At 42.0% G+C, this 19,313-nt stretch overlaps 1 protein-coding gene across 1 annotated transcript in view; it reads right to left on the minus strand.

Moving 5' to 3' along the window:
- Nucleotides 1–19,313, minus strand: part of ryr3 (ryanodine receptor 3) — a 96,627-nt gene that overhangs the window by 73,847 nt on the left and 3,467 nt on the right. The window contains exons 2-5 of the mRNA XM_061812966.1: nt 9,888–10,007; nt 4,559–4,663; nt 283–357; nt 25–103 (exon numbers count right to left, since the gene is read on the minus strand). Coding sequence (XP_061668950.1) covers nt 25–103; nt 283–357; nt 4,559–4,663; nt 9,888–10,007 — 379 coding nt within the window. The remainder of the gene's footprint in view (nt 1–24; nt 104–282; nt 358–4,558; nt 4,664–9,887; nt 10,008–19,313) is intronic.

Genomic DNA, 19,313 nt, shown 5'->3' on the forward strand with positions numbered 1-19,313 from the left:
ATCAAAGATGCAGTTATACTATACCGACTGAATCTTCTTCTAGTCCGACATCGAACGACAACTTGTCTGTCAGAGATCTAGATGTCTTCAAACAGGTCAGGTACTAAAACAAAAAAAAATGAAAATATGAATTCCAGTCTGTCTGTGTTCTGACCTTACCTGCAAATTTTGTGTTTGACAATTGCCCGGCACCAGTTGAAATGTGAAAACAATTGGCTTTTTGAATGATACAGCTTTGTACCCAATGGAGTGTTTGTGACGGTTTTACATCGTACCACTCACCATGCCACTGAAGGAGTGGCGCAGGAGGATGGCGTGACCATAGAGCAGGGTCCGATGTCCGCCCCCCTGACCCGCCTGCCGGGAAATGAAAAGTGCTGGGTTATCTCCGTCCTGGTTTTTCTAACTTCTAAATTACAATCCCGGTTGTTCTATGGCATCCATTTTTCAAACCAACTGAAGGGCAGCTACGGAGCCCCTAAAACACAGGTGTCAAACTCAATGCCCGGGGGCAAGATCTGGTCCACCATATGGTTTTATGGTGCCCGTGAAGGCAAATCGTGTGCGTCAACTTCAAGGATTTTTGTAAAAATTTCAAATTTCCATGTCATAAATGATAACATTGACATATTGCAAGCGTTTTTGTGTTACCAAACATGAACAATAGTCAAAAACCCCATTTATCTTGATTTCTGATTCCAAATCAATGTAACGATAATGAGGCGATGAAAATTTTTGATTGTTTTACAAACATAACAGCCCTCAGAGGAAAACCACAACTACAATGGGGCCCACGGCAAAAATGAATTTGACACCCCTGCCCAAAAAGGACATAATTAGTCAAACATCCATCCAACAACAGACAACATAACACAGTGGGAAATCAGATTAGCCAAAAAAAAAAAAAAGAATTAAAATATGAGCACTTTTTACAGCACCACTGGTATTAAAGAAGTACATTTTTGCTTACCTTTTTAATCAACCTCTAGTGCCACGAGGGGGGGAAAAAGAGAACATATTGTAAAGTCAAACTAAGGTGTTAGTAAAGTAAATAAAGGGACCTGTTCACTGTTGATATTAAAATGGTCATTAAAATAAATCATCACCTTTTCACATTACAGCCCATAAGAATGTAGCAGTGACCTTTTTGTTTATATTCACAGAAAAAGAATCCAATGAACACTGGACAACAACGATATTGACAATTAAATGTTTTGTTTTTTTTTTGGGGGGGGGGCTAAATGAACTGCAGCAAATTGTGTTCAGGCAACCAAATATTTGACAAACCCAGCCATAAGCGTTTCATCAAATAAAAACTTGAAAAGTACACGGCAACAGCTGGGTGTCAAGGAGCACAGCAAGCCGGCCTGTATTTCGAGCTTGTTGTGCTGACGCATCATCGCCAAGAATGGTGACCTTTGCTTGGGTGACCCTCTCGGTGTTCTGTATCCTAAACAGCTTGCTGGCCAGCTGGGCTGTGCTAGTGCTTTAGGAAAGGAGGTGAGGTGTTAAGTCGCATCTTCGACGATTGATCGTTTCTCAAGTTTGAATTTTTTTAGAGTTCAAGTGTCTAGCTTGATGGACCCGTTTGTTTAAAACAAAACAAAAAAAAAAAAAAAAAAAAACCAGCACATTCCAGTCCGGTCATGAAATAGAGTCGGTGCCTGTTGTATGTTTAGCAAGTAAATGTCACACGTACCAAAACTTCAATGTTTACACATGAGCTTCACATCTTTTGGCTTGTTGGTCAGAACATCTCGACGGAGACCCAAGAAGGACATTGAAAAAAAAAAACTAACTGGTTTCTACTGAGCCCCTAAAGGGAAATTGAGAAAAAGGAAAGAAAAAACTAACTGGTTTCTCATTGTAATGAGTAACTTTGTCATTGTAATGAGTAATTTACTCATTGTAATGTGTATCTTACTTATGGTAATGAGTAACTTACTCATTGTAATGAGTATCTTACTCATGAGTATGTTACTCATTGTAACTCACGAGTAAGTTACTCATTACAATGAGAGTGTCGAAAAACGGCTACCTATGGGTCGTAGCTTATCTACCTCCGAGCGGTAGCTTCCTGTGTTCAGGTAGTCGTAGCTTATTTACCTGCTAGTGATAGCTTCCTGAATATGGAATAAGGATCTTTTATACATGCACACATGCAATGGATTAGTTACTCATCACAATGAGAAACTTACTCATTACAATGAGAACGTTTCTCATTACAATGAGAAACCAGTTAGGTTTTTTTTTTTCTTCAATGTCCCTTTAGGGGCTCCGTACAGCTCTCATCCACACACATGGAAAAACAAACTGATGGACCATCATGGCCGCCACTCTGGTGGTATCATCCAAACAAAAACGCTGTGAGTGAGTCCGAAAACCAAACAACAGCAACAAAGACCCAAATGGGACATAATTGTGGAAAGGAGTAGGAGATGGATTTGTACTCCAGCCAACATCGTGTTCTCTTGCCAAAAGGAGAGCTGCCAGCAGTGAGGCGCGTATCCAGCAAGCCGGGCCAATAACAATGCAACAAGGGTAAACAAAAATAAGATAATAAGGCCTGTTGTGCACGCCGGTTCAGTCAAGGCTAGACGTTTTGTGTTTATCGTGCTAGAACTATGCTGCACAATGACCTACGCCAAGTGTGGTTTTTATCTTTTCAAGACTCTTGGAAAACTCGGGTCTGGTCTGGTAGTAGCAGTTTATCACGATCATCATGAACGGAACTTGTTTTTAAAAACTAACACCGACCATATGTGTGTTCAAGAGAGAAATAATTCATTGTAACTCACTCGTTAATCATATCCCTGACTGCCTTCCAGATCGCATCGGTGGAACCTCCAAATTTGAACGCCTCTAAATTACAATTAGACTATAATTGGGCTGATTTATATGGAATCAGAAATGGAAAGTGGTGTACACAGCAAGTCATTAATGTTTAAAAGCACAAAAAAATGGAATGAAGACCTGACCCGACAAAATTGCATTCAAGTTTTACTATCTGCCCTCAGATCAAATGACACAAAATGTTGCTATTGGAGCTTCCCAGCATGACTCAATCTGAGAATGTGACGGGTTTACAAACCAAAGAGGCCCAGCAGAGGAACGATTTTACCGTTAATAGGACGCCGGTCTCGCTTCCCAGTATCTCGCCTTCTCAATAGACGACTTAATAAACACGCCAAGTGAGCTGGACAGCAGCCGATAAGAGAAGAGCCAACTCCGCTTTGGATAAATTCAGAGTTGCGATTACAGATGCTGCAGAGCGCTCACTGATCATTTCCGCTCCCGAACCAAAATGGCCTTTCATTGTCATTGACTTCAGATATCGCGAACGTGGACCCGAAAATGAAAAGTGACAGCCTTCCTCGGAATTCACTTACAGTCCTTAATTGTGTTCAAGCGCTCCAGAGGGGGACTAATGGTCGATATGTAATGAGCCTTTGGAAAATGAAAATTCATTTAGCATTCAGGTCATTTCTATCATTCATCAGTCACTTTTGAAGTCAAAATTGAGAATTGCTTCATGCTGCATATAACACACAATGACGTCCTTCATAACTGAGCTTTTGGTGTTTGAGTGCACGCTTACTACAACTTTTCTTTGGTTAATTCTGTTTAAAACTAGCAGAAAAAAAATAAGAACAAAATTCAGGGACAAACATACAAAACATCGGTAATCGGAAGTTTAAACTCCAGATACCAGAGCAGCACTCTGAAATTGTTTTAAGAGACTCTTGCGGGCAATTCAGATGGAGCCAAAGCAACAACAAACATCATTGGTGTTTTGTTTTTTAAATAGTGTAATACTCATGTTTAAACTGTTGCACTTGTCCTAAAATGACAAATCCATCCCTGTTACAATAGCTAAGCAATTTATTTTGCATTTACTTCTCTTTCTGCACAAAATGCTAACTCATAAGTGACCTTAAAACCAAGGTATGTACTGAACTTAAATATTTCGCATACCGTTACAACCTTAGCGAGTTACACATTTATTACAACCGGCCTCCCGAGGGGACGATGCGGTCAACAACGGAAACTAGTTTGGCATCTCTTTCGGGAAAGTACTCAGACGGTGACACACATGTTTCCAGACACTTTTTAAATTTTTAAGTCAACTCCTCAAAAAGTTGGATTTTTGATCAAAATCCCACAAGCGGCATTGTAACGACGTCTGACATTTTGGTTTCACTTTGGAAAGTTTGCAGCCTTGAAACACATTTTTTCAACTTTTAATGAAGTTCCTCCAAGGATACATCAGATGCACTCTCTGCATTTTCAATGTAATGCACTATATGATTCTCTTGTAGCAAAAAAAAAAAAACATTTTAGGAAGGAATTTATTTTAATTCAATACTCTGTGAGGCAAAAACTCTTTTGTGTGCACCCGTGCAGTCTATCATCCTGATCACGATACTGTAATTCATAAAAGCTGATTGATTTTGTGCTTGAATTACATCTTTCATCCAAAAGGTTACTGATGGAAAGTTGCCATCCATTCAGGCTTTCTGGGTGTTTCCGTGCACAAGACGTAGTCCTGTATACTCACGCCCTCGCTGCTCTGTCCAGTGTTAGCCAGCATCTCCTGCAGGGCTCGCACCGACAACGACTGCTCCAGCACAAAGTTACAAATGCACAGGTCTGGGGGAACATACTGCAGGATGGAATGGAGGCAAGGAGATGGGGGATGTAGGGGAGACAAAAGGAAAAGAACATTAGCGGAAGAAACATGCTGTAGATAAGACTCTGGAAGTTTGCTTTGAAGTATCTGCTCAAAGAGAAGTTTATTCCCCCCCAATCTTTATCATCATCTATCACGCTGAACTGAATTGAATGAACACAAACACGCACCAGCGGGCCAAATCATTTACTAAATTAAGTCATACAAGATCGAAGGCCCGAGTGTAATTAATAGAGATGGCCCTCGTAAATGAAGTGATGGGCATCCTGGCGCGTTGCCAGCAAGGTGCTGAAGATGATGAAGAACGCTGTTAAATACAACGACAAACAAGCTTTGCTATACCTTAATAATCATCCGGCTGGAATGTATTTCCACAAACACATTTTGACTTTAGATTCTTTTTTTTCTTGCATTTGTCATGTATTTTGTCATAGCTAGTCAAGGATGCCGCTCAACATGAAGAACAATATTTGTACGTTAGTCAGATTGCGATCGCCGATGAAAGCTTGTGGAGATTTATCATTTTTCTTGTAATGGGTCTACGATACAATCAATGTGATTTGACTTTACAAAATGACAATCATCTGCCACTTTTGTTAATTTAGTCTCTGTCATCTGCATCTGGATGCAACCACTCTCTCTGCCCCAGAATTAAAAATGTAACAGTCTTGCGTCATCCTCTGTGAATCAGAAGTAGCCTGTTCACATAAGCATACACGAACAAAAATGTGGAACTTTGTTTTCATAGTGCTGCCATTCTAATTTTGTTTCATATTTTAAAATAATAATCATGCTGCTAATCAAAACCATTTGTCCCTCCATTTTCTATACTGTTTGTCCACAGAGTTTTTTTGCAGGAGAACTTGAGCCTTGCCCACAGGGCACATAGAAAAACAGGCAGTCACACTTTTACAGTTTTGGACAAATTTTATAGTCTTCAATTCAATTCAAAGATGCATGTTTTTGGAATGTGGGAGAAAGCTCTAGAAACCCCAGGCAAGCACAGGGTGCACATGGTAATTCCTCACAGGAGGACCAGCGACGGGATTCTAATCCATGACCATGTCGACTGTGAGGCCGACATACGAACCATTTTTTCACTACGCTGGGGGCAAATTAATTGTCTAAATACTGTCAACAGCTGTTTTCGATAGACTCATCGGTGCAGCGTCTGCAGTGATTCGGTACGTTGTGGTGAAGTGGGAGCTAAGTCGAAAGGCGAAGCTCTCAATTTACCAGTCGATCTAAGTTCCTACCCTCACCTATGGCCACGAGCTGTGGGTCGCGACCAAAAGAACGAGATCCCGGATACAAGCGGCCAAATTGAGTTTCCTCCTCAGGGTTTCCCTTAGAGATAGGGTGAGAAGCTCTGTCATCTGGGAGGGACTCAGTGTTCAGCCGGTGCTCCTCCGCATTGAGAGAAGCCAGATGAGGTGGCTCCACCAGAAAGAGACCCCGGGGACGACTCAGGACACGCTGGAGAGACTAAGTCTCTCGGCTGGCTTGAGAACGCCTCGGGATCCCTCCAGAAGAGCTGGAAAAAGTGGTCGGGGAAAGGAAAGCCTGGGTATCCCTGCTGAAGCTACTTCCCCCGCGACCCAACCCAGAGAGGCGGTACAAAATGGATGGCTGGAAAATTTTCAATAGAGTTCAACTATCTGACTGCGAAACTTACAGCAGCGCTGCCGTTGTGTCCTAAAATGACACCGATGCACCCGCGTCGTCCAAGGACCTTGTAACACGGATAACTCTGCTGCATTCTTACATTACTTATGCATTATTCTTACCCTATTTTCCAATTATCATATTTTGTCTGCAGTTTGGCAACACATCCGGGAGCAGCAAAGTGCTCACAACGACCTTTTAAAGAGCCCATTTGTTCACGTTTAGTGTAGATTAAACTCAATAAAATGAAGCTTTTAGAAAGGGTAAAGTGATTCATTCAAAGAAATGGCGGCTGATCACAACGTGGTCCAACTTGACCAAACAATTAAATGTCTCTCCCCAATCACGTCAACATTATTTTAATAGCATAAGGAGCCGTGTTTAACGTCATCCACTAATATACTTCACAGGGTGTTTCAACAAAAAAGGGACTGAAATGAAATGGGCTTCATGTTGGAAAATATAACTTCAAAATTGAAACAGGTATAGGATTCTACTAATGTTATTAAGGTACCAAATGATGTGACATTTTTTTGGAAACCTCACATATTTTGCACTCACATTCGCAAGAATCACATGTGCCATTTATAGATATTTTTTGGGGCCATTTTTTTTTTCACAAGCCGGTGCAGCCGGCCCAGTTTTGACCAGGAACCCAAACATTCATCCATATGACACGCGAGCAGCCCAAAGCATTGTCCTGGTCCAACAAGGTGAGAGGACGGCTTGTTCGTGACAGATGGCCTCGAGCTCCGCAGGTGTTGCCCTTGCGTTCCGCAACAGCTCCAGGTAGGAGAGGTGAAGCGTGCCCTCGTGTTCTCAAACTGAATTTAGGAACTCCGACTGCCAGCAAAACTGCCTTCCCCTGCAGTGCTCCCTGAAAATGGGATTTGCTTTTGAGGACTGGTAATTCTGCCAAGTGGCTACAGGGCCGATTGTTCTGTTTTTCCGGCTATAAAGGGCAAAACAACGGGTTTTCAATCAAGAAATTGTACTCCTTAAATCAGAACATAATGATGAACTTGAGCTGTCGTTGGAAGTTTTGTGGATGTTTGTGGCTTACAGTAGGTGGCTGTCCTGGCAGGCGGACCAACAACCACATGATCTCCGACACGTTGCCACTTACGTCCGAGCCAAGCCGAAGGCGCCGTATACGAGAACTGAACCTGACCCCCTGCAGTGGAAGGCATGTGTTTGAACTTGAAACCTCCTAGCAGGACACCTGCTTTAACTAATTAGCTGTAAGTACACCATAAAACACAGTGACAGAAAAAATCATTTTTTGGGAGCTCTTTTGGCCAGTTGTTTCTTTTCAGCAGAGGTCCTGTTGACTACAGTTTAGCTCTTGCTCTTTGAGCTGTTATTGTATCAGCTTAGGGTGGCACAGTAGTGCAACTGGTGAGAGCGTTGGCCCCACACATCTCAGGACTAGGGTTCAAATCACAGCCCCGCTTGTGTGTAGTTTGCATGTTCAAACCTGTGCCTGCGTGGGTTTTCTCACGGAACTCCAGTTTTCTCCCACATCCCCAAAACATGCTCAAGACTCTAAATTGCCCTTAAGAGTGATTGTGAGTGCGAATGTTGTGTGTCCTGCAATTGTCTGGCAACTAGTTCAGGGTTTACCCTGCCTCCTGCCCGTTGGCAACTGGGAATGGCTAACAGCACTCTCGTGACCCTTGTGAACATAAGCGGCTCAGAAAATGGATGGATGGATGCATGTATTTGCTTAACCAGTCTCAAAGTCGTGCAGAGATTGATTATTGGGGTTTGGTTTATTTGTCACCAGGATTATGCAGAAAATACAAAAGATTTCCACAAAATTGTACCATAAATGTGCTGATGACAAACCCATTATTGACATATTTTTGTACAACAGTGAATTGTGCTACAATTTGAGCGTTTCCTAACCATTGTTCAAACTATCAGCTGGGCTTCACATATTTGGTCTGGAAATTGTTATTCATTTTCGTGATCTGGCGACACGCAGAAGAATGAAATGTTCTTTCACTAGATGGCAGAAGGCATGATTAAATGATGTATCCACCTGTTGCTGTTCACACCGGATAGCAGTTTGTGCTCAAAGAAAACAAGCCCAGATTTCACATTGAGTAACTAATGTCAATTTGTGAGTAACTTCAGATTTCCGTAAACTGTTTTAGTGTTTAGGACATTTTTGTTTGGTGGTATGCCGAGAGATTCTTTTCATAAATGCATGATAACTATAGCTTGGAATCGTTCAACCAGGGTACATTTAATAAGCAAAACCTCTCAGTTGAGAAACATCGAATTACATTAGAAAGAAGATGCATTATACGAATGTAATTTGCGGCCTGGAAGCATTCGCCAGAGTTTGCATGTGATTTATTGTTCAAGCGTAGCGGCAGCTGGTGGGGTGTGATTGTATGAGTTGCAATCTAAAGTATTGTCTGAGTTCATCTGCATGCGGCGGGCTACTATGCGCTGGATGCTCAATCTTTTTGTCAAAAAGTACAAAACCACGGGAAACTCTGTTATCTGACTCCAAAGAAAATAAAAGTTCTCTACAGTACCCGTTACATCATTCTGCGGCTTCGGAGTAAGACGATTTCCAGTCTCACCGTTTGAATCGTCTGGTATAGTCCATTTCAGAACCCAAGTAAGTCGAATCATAAGGACCTACTTTACAGGTGTCAAACTCAAAGCCCGGGGGCCAGATCCGGCCCTCCATATGATTCTATGTTGCCTGTGAAGGCAAATCATGTGATTCCATGATTTTTTGTCCTAAAATTTCAAATTGTTTGCAATGTTGCAAGTATTTTAGTCACCAAAAATGAACATTTTGAAAAACCCATTACCCTTGATTTCTGATTCCAAATCTGTCATGGCCCTGCCGGTCCCTGTCCTGGCCGTAGCGGCCCCCGAGGCGGCACGCACCTGCCGCAATAAGCGGAGGCGCACACCTCCGGCTCATCGCTAGTAATTACGTCACAGTTACATAGAACCACACGTACGGTCTGGCTTTTGCCAGATTGTTGCTTAATGCCTCGTTCCCGCACTCTCGCAATCCTGTTCCTGATCTCCCGTGTACCGATCCCTGCCTGCCCGCTGAAACCACCTCCTACGCCTGACGTCCTGGTTACCGCTGCTCCCCTTGACTGCCTGCCTGATCCCCGACCTTGGACCGACTAAACACTTTTCCCGGACTACCTCTACGCCTCCCGAGTCGTACATTTGGGTCCAAACTCGTGTTCTGGCAGTGACAAAATCTAGTTCATGATAAGGAGAGCAAGGATTTTTATGCTTTCACAGTTTCAACGGCCCTCTAAGAGAAACTGTAACTACAATGGTTGACACCCCCCAATGACCTAATCCTCCTTAAACTAACGATCAAATGATCAACTAAGCCGTTTTAGTTTCCACTTTTGTTAACAGTTCAGTCTCGACATATAGGCTGTTTTTAATCAACCTGGTGGTCTTTATTTCAGATACCCAGATCAGGGTACATTCACCCCCCAGGGTCCGTCCCGTACAAGCTGCCTGCTGCATTCCTCACCTTTGCTTCAGAGGTCGGCTCCAGATAACACAAGCGGTTCCCGAGTCCCTCGGCGGCCAGGCAAAACTTGCGATGCTCCTTTTGGATGGTGGCCACACTCTGAAGAACCACCTCATCGTCCTGCCAGAAGACAGAAGATTATATAAGGTTAAAAGAGGAGTTTTAAAATGCAAGCAAACAAATAGACCAGACGGCTAGAAAACTGTAATGATTGTGTTTTTGTTTATTTATTCAAATATACAAGTATATAAAAACACAAGAAATTTGCCAGGACTAAAAATGGAAATACCATTAACAGATTTCAGTCAGTGTTACAAACATGTGCCCTCATCTAAAAAAAAAAAAAAAAAAAACTAAACTACGTTCTGTACACAAAAATTCTCTACGTGTCAATAGTGGTTTGCCATGCATTTGATTCTTGGTGGAGGTGCATCAAAGTTACGGACTTGATTTTTTTTTTTAAATAATTGATCGAACAAGCGCTGCAAAGTTGTTGTCCTGTTGTAAAAATATTCCTAACAGTTTTTAATGGGATGTGACGCTACTTTCATAAACTGGACTTCATTTTAAGTTATTGAAATTCTATTTCTTGATTAGGTAACTTCTGGGTTCTGGCTTTATGTGACCAGTGACCATAAATCATTTCATTATTTACAAAAAAAAAAAGTGATTCCTCTCCCATGCTGATGATCTGGTTATGTTTTCTCATTAAGCAGAGATTTCTAGCGCCCTGTTGCTATAATGTGAACGTGTCGTGGTTCTCGACAAGTCTTTTAATCTTTTCTTTTAATCACAAATGACATATTTCATTGTTCTGCATGATCATACCGTATAAGATCAAGCTATAACAGATGCATGAACTCAATGTTAGCTCCATCCATCCATTTTCTCTTGTCTTGATTATGTTGGTGGGTGCGCTGTAGCCTGCGCTGGCCACCAGTCAGTTTCTGTGCTGGAGGATTGATTCTCCAAGTTACATCTTTCTCATGTTTTTAAAGTATCAGTATCTGCAACACTAGAAGCTGGTTTTGTATGTGGTATCTTCTTCTTTTCCTTTCGGCTTGTCCTGTTAGGGGTCGCCACAGCGTGTCATCTTTTGCCATCTGAGCCTATCTTCTGCATCTTCCTCTCTAACCCCAACTGCCCTCATGTCTTCCCTCACCACATCCATAAACCTTCTCTTTGGTCTTCCTCTCGCTCTTTTGCCTGGGAGCTCCATCCTCAGCATCCTTCTACCAATATACTCACTCTCTCGCCTCTGAACATGTCCAAACCATCGAAGTCTGCTCTCTCGAATCTTGTCTCCAAAACATCCAACTTTGGCTGTCCCTCTAATGAGCTCATTTCTAATCCTATCCAACCTGGTCACTCCGAGCGAGAACCTCAACATCTTCATTTCTGCCACCTCCAGTTCAGCTTCCTGTTGTTGTTTCTTCAGTGACACGGTCTCTAATCCGTACATCATGGCCGGCCTCACCACTGTTTTGTAAACTTTGCCCTTCATCCTAGCAGACACTCTTCTGTCACATAACACACCAGACACCTTTCGCCAGCTGTTCCAACCTGCTTGGACCCGTTTCTTCACTTCCTGACCACACTCTCCATTGCTCTGTATTGTTGACCCCAAGTATTTGAAGTCGTCCACCCTCGCTATCTCTTCTCCCTGTAGCCTCACTCTTCCCCCTCTACTTTTCTCATTCACGCACATATATTCTGTTTTACTTCGGCTAATCTTCATTCCTCTCCTTTCCAGTGCATGTTTCCATCTTTCCAATTGTTCCTCTGCATGCTCCCTGCTTTCACTGCATATGACAATATCATCTGCGAACATCATGGTCCAAGGGGATTCCAGTCTAACCTCATCTGTCAGCCTATCCATTACCACTGCAAACAGGAAGGGGCTCAGAGCTGATCCCTGATGCAGTCCCACCTCCACCTTAAATTCCTCTGTCACACCTAAGGCACACCTCACCATTGTTCTGCTGCCATCATACATGTCCTGTACTATTTTAACATACTTCTCTGCCACACCAGACTTACGCATGCAGTACCACAGTTCCTCTCTTGGTACTCTGTCATAGGCTTTCTCTAGATCCACAAAGACACAATGTAGCTCCTTCTGACCTTCTCTGTACTTTTCCACTAGCATCCTCAAGGCAAATAATGCATCTGTGGTACTCTTTCTAGGCATGAAACCATAATGTTGCTCGCAGATACTTACTTCTGTCCTGAGTCTAGCCTCCACTACTCTTTCCCATAACTTCATTGTGTGGCTCATCAACTTTATTCCTCTATAGTTCCCACAGCTCTGAACATCCCCTTTGTTCTTAAAAATGGGAACTAGAACACTTTTCCTCCATTCTTCAGGCATCTTTTTGCCCGCTAGTATTCTGTTGAATAAGTTGGTCAAAACTCCACAGCCATCTCTCCAAATTGCTTCCATACCTCTACCGGTATGTCATCAGGACCAACTGCCTTTCCAGTTTTCATCCTTTGTAGTGCCTTTCTGACTTCCCCCTTAGTAATCATTTCCACTTCCTGGTCCTTCACTCTTGCCTCTTCAACTCTTCCTTCTCTCTCATTTTCTTCATTCATCAACTTCTCAAAGTATTCTTTCCATCTATTTAGTACACTACCGGCACCAGTCAACACATTTCCATCTCTATCCTTAATCACCCTGACCTGCTGCACATCCTTCCCATCTCTATCCCTCTGTCTGGCCAACCTGTAGAGATCCTTTTCTCCTTCTTTCGTGTCCAACCTGGTGTACATGTCTTCATATGCCTCTTGTTTAGCCTTTGCCACCTCTACCTTTGCCCTACGTCGCATCTCGATGTACTCCTTTCGCCTCTCCTCAGTCCTCTCAGTATCCCACTTCTTCTTCGCTAATCTCTTTCCTTGTATGACTCCCTGTATTTTGGGGTTCCACCACCAAGTCTCCTTCTCCCCTTTCCTACCAGATGACACACCAAGTACTCTCCTGCCTGTCTCTCTGATCACCTTGGCTGTCGTTGTACAGTCTTCCGGGAGCTTCGGTTGTCCATCGAGAGCCTGTCTGCACAAAATATAATCTACCTGCGTGGTTCTACCTCTGCTCTTGTAGGTCAGTATATGTTCCTCCCTCTTCTGGAAATAAGTGTTCACTATAGCCATCTCCATCCTTTTTGCAAAGTCCACCACCATCTGCCCTTCAAAGTTCCTTTCCTGGATGCCGTACTTACCCATCACTTCTTCATCGCCCCTGTTTCCTTTACCAATATGTCCATTACAATCTGCACCAATCACAACTCTCTCGCTGTCTGGGATGCTCAGAACTACTTCATCTAGTTCCTTCCAGAATTTCTCTTTCAACTCTAGGTCACATCCTACCTGTGGTGCATAGCCGCTAACCACATTGTACATAACACCCTCAATTTCAAATTTTAGTCTCATCACTCGATCTGATACTCTTTTCACCTCCAAGACATTCTTAGCCAGCTCTTCCTTTAAAATAACCCCTACTCCATTTCTCTTCCCATCTACTCCGTGGTAGAATAATTTAAACCCTGCTCCCAAACTTCTAGCCTTACTACCTTTCCACCTGCTCTCTTGGATGCACAGAATATCAACCTTTCTCCTAATCATCATGTCAACCAACTCCTGAGCTTTTCCTGTCATAGTCCCAACATTCAAAGTCCCTAGACTCAGTTGTAGGCTCTGTGCATTCCTCTTTTTCTTCTGACGCTGGATCCGGTTTCCTCCTCTTCTTTGTCTTCGACCCACAGTAGCTGAATTTCCACCGACGCCCTGCAGGTTAGCAGTGCCGGGGGCGGGCGTTGTTAACCCGGGCCACGACCGATCCGGTATGGGATTCTTTAGATGAACGCTCATATTTGTTTGGCACAGTTTTTACGCCGGATGCCCTTCCTGACGCAACTCTCTGCATTTATCCGGGCTTGGGACCGGCCTACAGATTGCACTGGTTTGTGTCCCCCATAGGGCTGCATTTGGTTTTGTATTTGGTATAACGTTTTGAAAAACAAATGTATTGTCCATCATTTCTCATGAAGCTTATCGTCCCTCTCTTTAGACCTAACTTGATATTGTCCCAAGAATGTAGTAAATCTGAGGCAAAGCGATCCTTGCAGCAGCAGCAACGTGACTATCTGCGAGACCACTAGAGAACAGCATCGGGACTATGTTTAGGAGGTAAGTAAGGGTCAAGTGGCTGCTCTATCAAGCTGCCAAGTCCAGATCAGGAACTTGACCCCTTGTCATCCACCGACTCAACACTCCATTCAAACCAACAGCTTGATTTGTGCCCGCTTTAACACCATAACTGGAGATCCTTCATATTTTGACGCTTGCGGTCTTTACTTTTACAATCTTCATAACATTCTTCTTCACCACACATCTCTTGAGCATGTTCCATAACAGATAGTGACAGGTGTGCGTTTGTGTGTGAGCGTCTGCGGCAACGATAGATGTACCGACCGGCCCGAAACCCGAGAACCTCTGAGTGCAACATAGACTCCCGCAAGTGACCCGCCTCTGCTGCCGATGGGAACTTGAGAAAAGGTGGCGCTGTTCGATCCCTCAGCCCAGCTATTTTGTCTTGCGTGCTATCCACGTGCTCATCAACAAGAAAATGTTGATCAACAGTGGGAAATAACTGTAGGGAACCGATCACTTGTAACACATTTAAATCCCTGCCTCAGTGTCGAGTGCTTCTAAATGAAAGGTCAAAGGTATTTCTCATAACTGCCAGGCAGAGTGCAAACTGCAAGTTAATTTGTTTTTGATGAAGTTCTGCTAATAACACGGAAAGCAAACAGAAAAAAGTCGGGTGACATCTGAGACTTGATCAGAGAGGATTTTGCCAATATTGTGACGTCAACATCACACACTTCCCTCAAAACAATTTGACTATCCCACTGCACATCTTCCTGTTACTTATGATATACTTATACACGGCATGAAATGGGAGCAGGAAAGTACAAAATATGGAAGTCCACCAAAAGGCCAGTGGCAAAAAGAAGTTATTGTTTCAAAGGTATTTTGTCAAAAATTAATACCACAGATCCTTCTGTTCATCTGATTTCAAAAACTCGTTCTCGGGAAACAGCGTAATCGTTCTCGCTGCCTCCCAGGTCAAAATCAGGAATGCACCACATGCATCTCAGCTCCAGATTTCCAAAAAATGAAATAAGCGTCAGCAGTCAAGCTAGTTTGCCCTCCGGTATTCGTTGATGCGTAACAGCTATTGCAGAGATTTATATGCTGTTCCTGTATCAATCGGGAAATTTCCAGCCTTCGTCCGCATGCATATGGATTTATGGCAGCCATTTCACAGACACGCTGAGTATGAGAAGCCGTAAACGGAGCTTGGATGGACGTGAATCCTGTCTGATGTTTTTAAACGGGTTGGATGTGTAAGAGGGGAAACTGGCACATACTCCGCATGGACAAGACAAGCGCATAAATCACACGGATCAGTAAAAGATGTCAGCCAGGGTTACTTTAATAGACATTTAAAGAAAACACGTAATAATTTAAAACGGTCTTCCTGACTTACGCCCCTTAAAAGCTCACATGCGACACATGACTACTACGCTGCGTACAGTAAATACACTTCATGTTTACATTCTCATATTTTTCAAATTCTCTTTTTATTATGTTTGTATACAATATAGTGCAAATTTTCTTTATGAACAAATAGAAGGTGGTGCTTTGGAGGGTTCTTCATATTGCTAAAAATAACCATTATTTTGTAACAGATCAGACTATTATTTTTTGTACAAGTTGATTATTATTCAGTTCCTGATTTGGTCTGTAACATGTGAGAAAATGGACAAAAGTGTTGATCATTGTTTTCCAAAGTAAGATCTATGGAAATGTTTTACTTTAGCACGACAGAAATCTGAATATTTACTGTTGAGAGGCTTGAAATCAGAGGAGTTGGACATTTTCATAAAAATGCTTTAAATAATGAATCAATGAGCTAAATAGTTGTCAAATTCATTTAAATTTTGATTATTTAAATTATTTGAAGTAATTATAGATATTGCAAAGAGCAGATTTGCACCACAGTTTAATGCAAGACAGCATTGCAGATGTCCAAGAACAGTATGATCAAAATGATTTTGAACATACAACTTCATGATTTCTTGCTTCATCAAGCACCAAAACATCACCTCTACACTTCCAGCAGCTGTTCCAGACGGATACGCAACAACAAATACAAAAGGCCGTTTTAAGAATATTCTGACAGCTTGCTGGCAACCAAAACCCAGCCAATTGCTTGACTGCATGTCCTCAAACACACTGTGGAAAGCAACATTTACGTAATCATTTCCAAATGAAAACAAGCAGCTTGCAGTGACTCCTTGTAACTTTGTAACAGCCGCGAATAGTGGCACCAAATTCCTTTTGCAGAACTCTTCAGTTCAGCAAGACCTCAAAAAATGCATCAGTTATGATGTACACAACCTACTATGCATCTCGTGCACTTTCAGATTTATCAGCGCTGTGGGGATTTCAGGACCTTTAGAGCAGTGCATCTGTTTCCCAGTGCAACTCTTGACACTGAAATGACGGGCCTGCATTTAAAACCAAAAGCACAGAGCCCAACGTGCTGCAAAGGTCAAAACCATTTTGATCAATAAATCCATAGCTACGTTTTCCTCACCGGGAACATTGCGGCGCTGTTTCTGTACCAGAGACAAAACTGTGTAGGGAGGGGATGTTATGCCAACAAGCAAGTAATAATGAGAGTAACACTGCAGCATTGGCGTCTAAATAGGACACAGGTGTGATCTGCCACTGCTGTCATACGTTTATGACAGATACTGGAGGCACTTGTTAATTAATAATTAGCCTGGTGGAGCAATTACGATTGCAGCAACACTGCATGGGCTGTGTAAAAGAGGCTCATGATATTGCTATTTGAAAGACACACAAACCCACAATGAAATTCACACCACCCACTAGCATTTGTAAATAATCCGCATTGGCAGTGGGGTCTCGGTGCTTCAAAACCAATGACTGACGAGAACCTTTTGCAACTGTCAAAGCAGTTCACATCACAGTGGGGAGACGCTTACCTTTGTCATCAACACTCGCTCTACAAATCTACCCGTATAGAATGGAAGTACAGTGAATACTCGGTTCTCGAACATCCCCTTTCTCGAACAAATCGGTTTTCGAACGAAAATTGAGATTTTTTTTTTTTGCTCATGTTTTCGAATGAAAATCCAGTACTCGAATGCCCCCCCCCCCAAAAAAAAACTGAAATCACATAATGCGCGCGGCCCGACCAGCTGACCCACGACACGCTTTGTTATTGTGTATAACGCAGCGTCTGTACACAGAGGTGTCCTGGTAGCTACTTTTACTTACTGTTTTTTCTACCTATTGAGGATTATTAACCCCCAATCATGGCTCCAAAGAAGTAACACTAGATAAATTCTTTGGAAAAAGAAAAGAACTTCCAGGGGGTGAGTCAACCCCACCGAAGAGATTTGATAGTTGATAGTTTTGCATTGCTTTTTTCTTGTGAACTTTAATAATCTTCTGTTCTATTAGCATTTCTGCATTTTTGTTTTGTTTCAAAGATTTTGTTAACTTTGTAAAAATAAAAAACAAAATTTCTTTGCTTTTTTCCCCCCCTCATTATTTGTTGTTTAAAGTTATTCTGCACTTTTGTTAAAAAAAAGTTTACAAAGGCTGGGGGCGGAGTCGCTACAGATACGGCAGTGCACTCCCAGCCTAGCCTACTCTACTACAAAAGCATACATTTTAAGCAAAAAATAAATGCATTTCTTAAATCATTTCATTATATAAAGTATTTAAAGGGCTACTGTCATGAAATGGAATATTTTTAGTACGCTATTAATGAAAAAACAACAGCCAAAATGGGCCCATGCGTTTTTTCACCACAAAACATGATTTTGACGTATACAGCTTTTTGTAATTCCCGCCATGAAAATCCTCTCGAGGGATTTGTTTTCCAGAAGAAGCAGGAAGTGACGTAAAGGACAGCGGCGCCCCCAAGTGGACTCGTTTGTTTCCATTAGTTTTACATCCGGGAAGGTAGCTCGTTGTTCCTCCGTGTTAGCCAAAATGCTGGCTCATTGCATTGCTGGACATTGCTTGAACACTCGGGAGAATGGATTTACCCTTGATAAGTTTGCAAGAAAACCGGTTTGTTGTGAAAAAAAATCAGTTCATGAAAAGTCTTGGCATTGCTGCAGAAGGCTCAGAACTTTGTATTCCTTCTAGCCCTGCATAAACATCGTTGGCTCTGAATTCTGTGAGGTGATGAGCATTTCCGTATATCACAGTGTTTATTTTTAACAACACAACCATCAAAATAAGGTAAACGCACTGAAAGGTCAGTCTGCAGCTAGAACAGATTAATGTCTTTTGCATTCATTTCAATGGGAAACATTACTTTCGAAAGTTTCAGTTAAATTCGTAACCAGATGTTCCACTATATTATATGAAATAAAAAAAAACATTTTCCACATAATTGTATTCTAGTACACCTGCATATTGATCACAACAAAACATATTTTTCCCCCATCATTATTTTTGCACAATTTATCACTATAAAAAGAGTACGAATGCATGACTGGTCAAATGTTGCCCCAAAACCTTGTTGGCGTGCCAAGGACATCATCATCATCATCATCCTTAAAACAGGTAAACATGAACCCCTGCAACTTAGAATGCGGAAGGCTCACATCAACTCAGAATATAACCTCACAGAAGTTACCTGATGAGCCTTTCAAGTTTTTGCACTTGTCTTTTTGACTGCATAAAATAAGTTTTAAATAAGTTTTGCCTCACATGTATGACTAAACTGTTTTTATTTTTTATTTGGAACAACAGTATGCAAGTTCCACGGTAGCCAAATTTACCAAGCAGAACTTGATGACAGATTGCGGCTCCCCATAAGATCTTACAAACCTATACATAAAAATGTAACATCATATGCTTGACAGGTACTGCTGTTGCCAAATTGCTCAACCCAAAGATAATTTGGAAATGTAATTTTTTCCATCAAATTCTCATGGATTCTGTGCGCCAGTTGTTTACGCCATTTAACAAAACTATACTTCGTAGCTACATAAAATAGGAAAAACATTTAGCATGTTACTTTCACGGTTTTCAGAAGGCTTGGCATCTTGGGACGGATTGTAAGTAATAGTTTCTGCTATCCTGGAAACTGGTAAAGAAATACATATTATGAACCATCTTTTTTTTTGCTTTAAAAGAGAGGAAAGTTGCTATTACGATGTTGTATGCAAGATTGAGCTTTCTAAATTGGGCATGGGGAAAAAGAGGCATTCCCTCCACTAAACAAGGCAATCTTATTTTTGCTGCGGTCAAATAAAACGAGAAGCAACATATCATTATTACCTGGACAGCGATACTTTGTTACGG

Source organism: Syngnathoides biaculeatus, chromosome 23 (genome assembly GCF_019802595.1).
Source record: "Syngnathoides biaculeatus isolate LvHL_M chromosome 23, ASM1980259v1, whole genome shotgun sequence".
NCBI lineage: Eukaryota > Metazoa > Chordata > Actinopteri > Syngnathiformes > Syngnathidae > Syngnathoides > Syngnathoides biaculeatus.